General features: G+C 44.8%; 1 protein-coding gene across 1 annotated transcript in view; it reads left to right on the forward strand.

The window, feature by feature from the left end:
- Positions 1-1,017: 1,017 nt before the first annotated feature.
- LEO1 (LEO1 homolog, Paf1/RNA polymerase II complex component) overlaps positions 1,018-9,868 on the forward strand; it is a 31,153-nt gene continuing 22,302 nt past the window's right edge. The window contains exons 1-5 of the mRNA XM_019504226.1: positions 1,018-1,080; positions 2,387-3,061; positions 3,578-3,682; positions 5,887-5,981; positions 7,598-7,743. Of these exons, the coding sequence (XP_019359771.1) occupies positions 1,023-1,080; positions 2,387-3,061; positions 3,578-3,682; positions 5,887-5,981; positions 7,598-7,743 (1,079 nt within the window). The 5' untranslated portion in view covers positions 1,018-1,022. The remainder of the gene's footprint in view (positions 1,081-2,386; positions 3,062-3,577; positions 3,683-5,886; positions 5,982-7,597; positions 7,744-9,868) is intronic.

Below are 9,868 nucleotides of genomic sequence, written 5' to 3' on the forward strand. Positions count from 1 at the left end.
CCTCTCCCACTCTCACTCCTCTCTTCCACCATCTTCAAGGTGACAGCGTGCCCGAGCGCCTTGACCTGGCCTGGCTCTCGGTAGCATGATGCTGTGCTTCCCACCTCCGTGTCACAGCTGTGTCCCAGGCCAGCACCGCTCACCTTTTGTGCACTGGGATGGCCAGGGCTGGCCTATTACGCCCCGCTGGGAACCACTCCCTTTTCCTGCAGCCTGGAGCCATTTCTTGTCCATGCTTGGTCCTCACATCCCTTGGGCTCATGGCCTTGGGCTGTGCCCCAGCCGCTGGGCCCCGCATCGCTGGCCCTGCTTCCTGCCTGCTTCACACACCTCTGTGGGTAGCCTCTGGGTTGGTCCTCAGCCGGCCTGATGCGCCACCCCCTCACCCCAGGCGCAGGAGGCTGAGCAGAGGCATCCCGTCCCATGGCCCTGCGAGCTGGTCAAGCACGGCCCAGCCTGGGCTGCAGTGCCAGCACTGCCAGGTCTTAAATATGAAATGAACGTATTGGAAGCTTGAAATTATTTTATTTGCTGAAAAACTACTGTACACTGAAAAAATATGTATGCAAACACATCTCCTTATTTCCTTTATATTGCTCATTGTAAGCAGGTGGTGTGTGCGGTGCCCTGGGCCGTGGCAGCTGAAGCGTTTCTTTACGCGGCTGGCACACTGGCATGAGGAAACGGTGACAGCGCGCCCCACAGCCAGTTAAGGCTCCCCGAGATCGACTGGGGCTTTGCCTCTAATGCATCGACTTCCCGCCTCAAAATCGCTGCTTATGTTGGGTACCGTCACTCACTGATCCCACTTCGTGCAAGAGTTGACGTTACTGCGCCAATACAGTAATTACAACACGCGCGTCGGCCGCACCTGGGTGGGGTTTCCGGCCGCGCAGGCGCGGAACAGTTTGACGCGTCACGGGCCCCGTTCTGTTGACCTCTGACCCCTCATCGCGAGGCGCCCGCTGACGTCACTGAATGGCGCCGCGCAGCCCTTCCGGCGCAGGCGGGGGGGCTCGGCGATGGCGGACATGGAGGAGCTGTTCGGCAGCGACGCCGACTCCGAGCCGGAGCAGAAAGGTACCGCGCTGCCCGCCGTGCCCCGCTCCCGGGTGGCGGAGCCGGGTCTGTCCCAGTCGCGAGCTCCTTATAGCGGCGAGAAGCCCCTCGCGCGAGATGTAATGGGGTGCAGGGAACCCTGGGCAGGGCGAGCCCGGCTTTGCATGTTCATTCAAACAAGTTGGCCCCTGTGCCTGGACTGCAGGTGCCGCGTGGGCTCCCCGGGTCCGAGATGGGGATGGCTGAGGTTTTCCTTCCCCACTGAGCAAAGGGAGAACCTGCCCTTGCCCCTCGCCACCTGCACAAAACGTCTTGAGCTCCTTCCCCTCTGCTTTAGTACAGAATCATTCCCTTGCTCTCCTGAGGTTTACAGCATTATGTCGTGTTCAAGACATCAGCTCCAGATGAGCTGCCACTGAAACGGGAGGTCTGTGCCAGGGATGAGCACTTCCTGGTGCATCCGTTCCCTGTACCGTGTGTGTAGAAATGAGATTTTCTGAACGAGAATGTAGTTCTGAATAAACCTTTATTGACCGTATTCAGACAGGCTTATATTCAGAAAGAGAAAAATGTCGTGAGTTCCCTTCTTCATTTTATATGAAAAAATAATTTATTGCTGTTAGTCTTATAACTTTTTTATACAGACTTGAGATAATTCCAGCTTGTTAACAGAGTTCATATATTACAACTGTCTTGAATAACTGAAGGCAAATGTTGAAAAAAAATTTAATGGCTATTGTCCATGTTGATTTTACCACCAATTTAATTTTTTACGTTTGCAAAGTCTCTCTCATGAATATTGTTTTTGGGTATTTTTCAAAACAACTGTCCATTTTTCCCTTCGCTAAAAACAATGGAACAGCCTCTCATCCCTCATGAATATTTCTATTCTAACTAGCCTGTTTGTATGAATGTCATGGGTGGTTGATTGGATTTGGAAACCATTTCAGTTTTAAATTCCCATAATGTCATCCACAAAATAACATAGTTTTTACTCTTTAGTAAAGGTATTAATTTTACCAAAAATTTCATGTAATTTCTAATGAACATATGTGTCCTCACTCCATGTGAATGTCTGATCTTCCTCTGACTCCTCATGTGGCAGTTCAGACTCTTGTCATTTTAGGTTACACTTGTTTTGTTGTCTGTTTCTTTAGCTGTTTGCTTATCCCATTCCTGGGTGTTTTACTTCAATAATTTTAGATAACTCTCCTCTCGTGTCCAGTTTTCTTCTCCAGTCTGCTAAATAAAACAATTTTTTCAGTGTTTCCTCGTAAGAAAGCCTTTTCCCAACCTTCTTAATGAGTGGCTGATACTTGTTTTGCAGATTCCGACTCTGGATCTGACTCTGACTCTGATCAGGAGAATGCTGGCTCTGGCAGTAACGCTTCTGGAAGTGAGAGTGATGGGGATGATGACAGAGAGGCAGTAAAGCCCAGTAATAAAGAGCTCTTTGGAGATGACAGTGAGGATGAAGCAGCATCTCACCATACGGGTAGTGACAACCAGTCTGAAAGATCATACAATCACTCCGAAGCTTCAGGGCATTCTGAGCATGAAGACAATGACCAGTCAGACTTAGATCAGCACAGCGGCTCAGATGCTGGCCATGATGATGATGACGATGACCAAGGACATGGGTCGGAAGAAGGTAGCCATCGCTCAGAGGCGGATGGATCTGAAAAAGCACATTCAGAGGATGAAAAGTGGGGCAAGGAAGACAAAAGTGATCAGTCAGATGATGATGATAAGCTACAGAACTCTGACGATGAGGAAAGACCACAAAACTCTGACGAGGAAGAGAAGGTGCAGAACTCTGATGATGATGAAAGGCCTCAGGTGTCTGATGATGAGGAGAGGCTACAGAACTCTGATGAAGAGAAAATGCAGAACTCTGATGATGAGGAGAGGCCACAGATGTCTGATGAGGAGAAAATGCAGAACTCGGATGATGATGAACGACCTCAACATTCAGATGAGGAAGAACAGGAACGTAAATCTGGTAGGACTGGATACTTTGCTAACAGGTTGATAAATGTCATCGTTATCATTAGCTTGTCTGAGTCTATCCCAACCATGCAGTTGGTCCAATAAAGATATCGGCCAGAAAAAACCTTGCCCCTCACATAGTTCCTGGACTATCATGGCTACAACATCATTATCCATGAAGTTGTAATAGTCTCAGTTGATGAGACTACTAATGAAGATGCTGAATAGTTCTTTCTTGATGGTATATTCTAGTGCTTTTCCATGAACAGAATCCAGTTAAGACTCTTTATTCCAGTGCAGTGACTGTCATTATTACAGTGATGACCATGAGTCATGTTGACAGCTCCCTAACCACAGTGTTTTTGTTGTCCTGGCTTGAAATAATTCAGATTTGAATATAATATCAAATTTTAATTTATTTATTCTTTGTGAGTCAACTTCAGCCAATCCACAGATTTGTATTAATGAAAGAGGGAGAGAGACAGAGTCCAGTTTTTAATTTGATGAGTTTGTGCATTTCCTTTGATAGAATCTGCAAGAGGCAGTGACAGTGAAGATGAAATTTTACGCATGAAGCGCAAGAAACGAATCGCATCAGATTCAGAAATGGAGAGTGATGCAGAAGGACAGAAAGGTAACCATCGATATTTGTTAAAATGCTTCTACCTTATCTAACATTAGGCATATACCACAAATCTACCTTTAAACTCTAGGATGCATAATGTTTGGAGCAAACTCAGGATTGGGGTATCTGGAATGTAGTAGGCCGTTTTGACCAAGATATACCACTAGAGCTATGTTGGGGAAACTTACACAACAGTTCCAAGAGTCGTCTAGCCAGTGCTATCATCCTTTCAATTTCCTCAGCAACAAATTGAACTAAAGGGCAATGTAGTACCTATCTTCAAGAAAGGGAGGAAAGTGGATCTGACAGACTACAGGCCCAACAGCCTGACCTCTATCCTGGGGAGGGTCTTAGAAAAAATCATCAAGGCAGCCATCCTCAACGGACTGGCCGATGGCGATGCCCTGAGGGACAGCCAGCACGGGTTTGTTGTGGGTAGGTTGTGCTTGACCAATCTCATTTCCTTTTACAACCAGGTGACCTATTACCTGGACAAGGGGGAAGAGGTTGATGTCATATATCTCGATTTTAAAAAAGCCTTTGATCTAGTATCCCATGATCACCTTTTGGCAAAACTGGCCAACTGCGGCCTTGGGTCCACCATGATCCACTGGCTGGGGAATTGGCTCCGGGGTCAGACCCAGAGGGTGGTAGTTGACAGAAGTCAATTGTCATGGTGCCCTGTGACCAGTGGGGTCCCTCAAGGCTCTGTCCTTGGAACTATTTTGTTCAACCTCTTCATTAATGATGTGGACATTGGAGTCAGAAGTGGACTGGTCAAGTTTACCGATGATACTAGACTTTGGGGTAAAGCATCCACACCTGAGGACAGGGGTAATCCAGGCTGACCTTGACAGGCTCAGTAAATGGGTGGACGAGAACCTGATGGTGTTTAACACCGAAAAATGCAAGGTTCTCCACCTTGGGAGGAAAGACCTGCAGCATGTTTATAGGCTTGGCAGTGCTACGCTGACTAGCACTATGGGCGAGAGTGATTTGGGGGTCAGAATTGACCACAGGATGAACATGAGCCTTCAATGTGATGCTGCAGCCAGTAAAGTGAGCAAAGCACTGGCTTGCATCCATAGATGCTTCTCAAGCAAATCCCAGGACGTCATTCTCCTGTTGTACTCGGCCTTGGTGAGGTCGCAGCTGGAGTACTGCGTCCAGTTTTGGGCTCCACAATTCAAAAAGGATGTGGAGAAGCTTGAGAGGGTACAGAGGGAAGGCCATGCGCATGGTCAGAGGTCAGGAAAACAGACCTTATGACGAGAGGCTGAGAGCCACGGGACTTTTCAGCCTGGAAAAGCGCAGGCTCAGGGGCGACCTGATGACAACCTGTAAGTTTATAAGGGGTGTTCACCAGGACCTGGGGGAACGATTGTTCACCAGAGCACCCCAAGGGATGACAAGGTCAAATGGTTATAAACTCCTGCAAGACCGTTTCAGCCTGGACATAAGGAAGAACTTCTTTACTGTCCGAGCCCCCAAGGTCTGGAATGGCCTATTGACGGAGGTGGATCAAGTACCTACTTTGAACACCTTCAAGAGAAACCTGGATGTTTTTCTTGCTGGGATCCTGTGACCCCAGCAGACTTCCTGCCCCTGGGGCAGGGGGCTGGACTCGATGATCTTCCGAGGTCCTTTCCAGCCCTAATGTCTATGAAGTCTCTGAAGTTTTCAGATGTGACAACTCTGATGTCAGTATATCTTGACATCTTGCTGAAAGCTTTTGGATTTACTGCATCTTAATTAATTATAAGGTCTTGGAGGTCTTTGTACATTGTCACCAGCCACTTTTAACTGGAAGAGGTGGAGGCACTGAATGTTTTGAGACACTGTCTTTTCCCAAACTGTTAATCAGTTCAGTTTGTGTTAACAAAAAGATCTGAACCATATGGCCAAAAAGCTGTCTGTCTTGAATTAATCAGCTCTTGGCTTCTGTCTCAGTTTTCGTGTTGTCTGAGTCATTCCAAGATAAATGTTCCCTGAGTTTTGATAATTTTTTTAAGTCTGGGGGTAGGCCGGAGGAATGAGTTTTTGTAGGGGAAGAGGGAAATCAGCTTTTCAAGTTACCTTTTTTAATTAAAAAAAATATACTCCTTTTCTCCCCTTTCTATGTCACTTTTAGTGGTTCCATAGATTATTTTGAGGCATAGGTTTGAAATCTCTTCCCTTTTTCCACATATATGAAAATACATATTCTGTTCCAGATCATACAGATGTCATGGATCTCTTTGGTGGTGCAGATGATATTTCTTCTGGGAGTGATGGGGAAGACAAGCCACCAACTCCAGGACAGCCCATTGTAAGTAGAGTTCTCCTCCTGGCTCACTGACTTAATCAAGAGTTTTAAAACATGGAAAACTAAGTTTCAGGACACTTTAACAAAAAAAGACTGAAAGCCTTTAATAAGAATTCTCTTGTGATATTGCTCAAGGTGAAAGATGCATTAACAGTTTGTTTTTTATATGTATATTTATGACACCTTGGCTAGGTTCATTTGCCTGTTTTCTGTGTTATGATGCTTGTAAAATCTGACTACTTACTTCTGTTTATGTAACCAAGTAAGATATGATAACATAACTGTTGTTGATACTTCTACAGTATTTTCCTTTTGGGACTAGGTTTAAAGACCCTTTACATCTAGGTGCCAGTTTTAAGCCAGATAAAATTAGTATCGTTTACTTGCTTATCAGCGTTCAGTAGTAAACTAATCATATGCATCAGTTGACATCTTATTCCATACTTCTTCTGGCATCTTGAATTAAGCAATTTCAATCATGAATATTAAGATGGCATTCTTAAGTACAAGAGCTGATAATTTTGTCCATGTAGTGTATACTTTCAACAGCAGATATTATAAGTGATAGGGGTGCACTGATAGAGATTTTTGGGGCTGATACCAATAGCTGATATTTAAAGAGGTATATCGGCTGACACCAATCTGATTTCCAATACAGCATGGAGAGCTGCTTCCAGCTGGTAAGTCCAGTGTGGTAGAAGGCGGGGGGGGGGAGCGGGAGCAGATCAATGCCCCCCATGGTGAGGAAAGGACTGGAGGGGGTGGAGTTATGGCTCGTGGAGGGAGGTGGCTTCTGCCACTGCTTGCACCCCGGGAGGGCACTGAGGCGGGGGGCATGTGACCCCCCAGATCTGCATGGGGTGGGGCAGGGCTCTTGGCAGGGGCTGGGCTCAGAGTGGGCACCAGCAGTGCTGGGAGGATGCTGTATCCACTCCAAATTTCGCTGCCACTCCACTGCCAGCCGCCTGGCACAGCCCCAGCTCAATGCCCTGCCTCCACCCATGTGCCAGGAAAAAGCTGGGGCTAAGCCAAGCGGCTGGTGGCACTGGGAGCAGAGCAGCGAAATTTGGGGTGGATACAGCATCCTTCCAGCATCATTGGCGCCTGCTCCGAGCCCAGCCCCTGCCAAGAAGAGCCCCGCGCAGATCCAGGGGGGCACACGCCTCGCCCCCCACCCAGCTGCCCTTCCAGGGTGCCAGTAGTAGCCAGAGCTACACCACCTCCACCCCCCGCCTCTGCCCCCTCCCTTATGGCAGAGGAAACTGATCTGCTTCTCCATGGCCCTTCTCTCCCCACTCCCTGTCCACCACACTGGCTGGAGGCAGCTCTCCACACTGCCGGCTGTGCTTCTTGCTGCCTGAGTGCTGTGGTGCGGCTCCGCACAGCGTGGGCATTTGTTGGCCGAATCATCAGCTCTATTGGGCCAATATCCGATACAGCCGCTTTTCTTTATAGTGGTACTGATTTGATATCGGACCAATGTATCAGTGCACTTCTAATAACCAAGTGTCAAAACATAAAGTAAAAAAGGTCAGTGGAACAACTGGGACCACCTGAAAGGCTCTTTCACCCTTTTCAATAATTTAGTCTCAATATCGGTTTGCTACTCTGTCCTCTAGGATGAGAATGGGTTGAATCAGGACCAGCAGGAAGAAGAACCTATTCCAGAGACTAGAATAGAAGTAGAAATACCAAAAGTCAACACAGACTTAGGAAACGATTTATATTTTGTGAAGCTGCCCAACTTCCTCAGCGTGGAGCCCAGGTAATACCATGATGAAATCTATGATGCGTGTAATTTAATATAATATTTAGTGTTTTTCTCTCTTGATTTTATTCAGTGAAATGCTTTGATCATATTAATACATTTTAAACACTGTATACATTGATATCTATCAAATATTCAAATTATTTAATTGAATTTAAATTTACTTTGTCAAGGTTCATTGTATAAAATACACACAACTGCTTTTAATTCTTCTTAATAGTTTGACTTTGTAAATTTTCCATTCTTAGCCAGGTTAGCCTACACTCACCTTTGTTGCACAGAACTACCAATTTTCCTGAGCTTGAAATTCAGCTCAGACGTGTAACTGTGTTGTGTTTGACAGGTGCCTAGCAGCATTTCCCCAAATTATAATTGTTCTGCCCTTCTGCAGCACTGCTTTTCTTTTATGTGAAGGATGATGATATTTTCATCATGAATAGTGGACCATATATTGTAAAACCAAATCATCTTGCCTTGAGATTTAATTCAGAATACACAGCTTATCTTGGAAAATTGACTGCTTCCTAAATCCAGGAAATCTGGTTTAATAGCTTTAAAATTGTGTATGTCTTTTTCTCAGTGGGTAACCACTGCAAAGAGTTGTGATGCAACTTTTATTTTAAATATACTGTGTTGAATGAAAAAGGTAAGTGTATGCAGTCCACCATTAACTACACAAAGCAATGCAGTTTATCTAATTGTTGAAAAAAATAATAGAACTGTGTGCATTATTTGCACATTTCTACTATGTATCCTCACCAAATGGTAATCTTAAAAGTGCAATAAATAAACGCATTAGGAGAGTAGTATTTTCATGAGTTTGTGGCATATTAAAGACTACTTTAGGTCACAACCAATTGAATCCTAAGCCTAGCTTTTATGTTTATTCAGAGTTTGAGGCTTAATTTTCTAATGTTTTATAAGCCCCTTAATCCAGCTAAATGTAAGAAGATATTAAAATGCATTTTTTGAATACTGAAAATACTATGTTGGATTTTAGAAAAAGCTTGACTCTTTTTTTTTCTTTTTACCTGTTTGAAAAAGGAACTTTTTTCTTGCATTTAAGCCAGAAGCTCTATATTAAAGTAGTTCAGTGTGATTGATTGTTTTCATAATACTGGCCATATAATTTCAAAATGTATAATTACTTTTCTATAATTCAGTGAGGTCTGGCTTCAAACTTCCTGTCAGTCTTTGAGAGAAAATGATTACAAATATCTAACTTTTTCCAAATATTTTTCTCACCTGAGGCTTACTGGCTCTTTTAGACAAATGTCCATTGTCTTGCTAATTCTGTACTAATGTTCCTGCTATACTTTAGTCAGATAGTTCTCCTACTTGTTCATGCTGCAGATCTCTTCAAAAGTGAGCTCCTCTCTTGGTTCTCACAGTTGTGGTCTGTGGATGATAAAGCTTGATTTATAATCTAGTAACTTAACACTGAGAAGATGAAGCTCTGATTTGTGTATCTCTGTGGGTCAGGATGTGCTGATATCTAAAGTCTACAGCCAGTTGTTCCAGTGCTCTGCAGTAGTTGATAGCTTCCTCAACCAGTAGACAAGAACAAGTGACAACAGCTAGTCTTTTGCTGCCCCTCTGTTTTCAAACACCCAAACATTCTCATTGTAGAACTTCCAGCACTGTAACCTAGCTACTTCATAAGGTATCTGTCTCATACTGGTACTGGATCAGTCTGAATATATTAGCTCGTAGACTGAAGCCTCACCTCTTCTCTACCAGACTGATGTTAAGGAGAGTCACACATTTGAGGTATCTATCCAGAATCATTCAGCTAATGAGAGAGACTATGCTAGGTTTCCTGTGATGTGAAACTAATCCCTGGTCATCTGTCCTCACCCAATGTTTAGTTAACCTAAAATGTCCAGAGACTGTCTGTGTTGTATGAAAATGAAAAAGATGTGTCAGGAATTAGAGTAAAGGGAAGTGTATTGGTGGAAGATTGCATTATACTCTGATCTCTGGTGGTGTGGAACCTTATACGAATATGTGAGGCTAGAATCAGAAGTCACCAAATGAAGCAGCTGTGCTGGAAAAGTAGCCCCTGTATCCAGAGGTAGGAGGCAGAGAATCAGATGCAGTGGAGAACCAAGCCCCTTCACTG

The sequence above is a fragment of the Gavialis gangeticus genome, unplaced genomic scaffold, assembly GCF_001723915.1.
Source record: "Gavialis gangeticus isolate Ggan-Ray unplaced genomic scaffold, GavGan_comp1, whole genome shotgun sequence".
Classification (NCBI taxonomy): domain Eukaryota; kingdom Metazoa; phylum Chordata; order Crocodylia; family Gavialidae; genus Gavialis; species Gavialis gangeticus.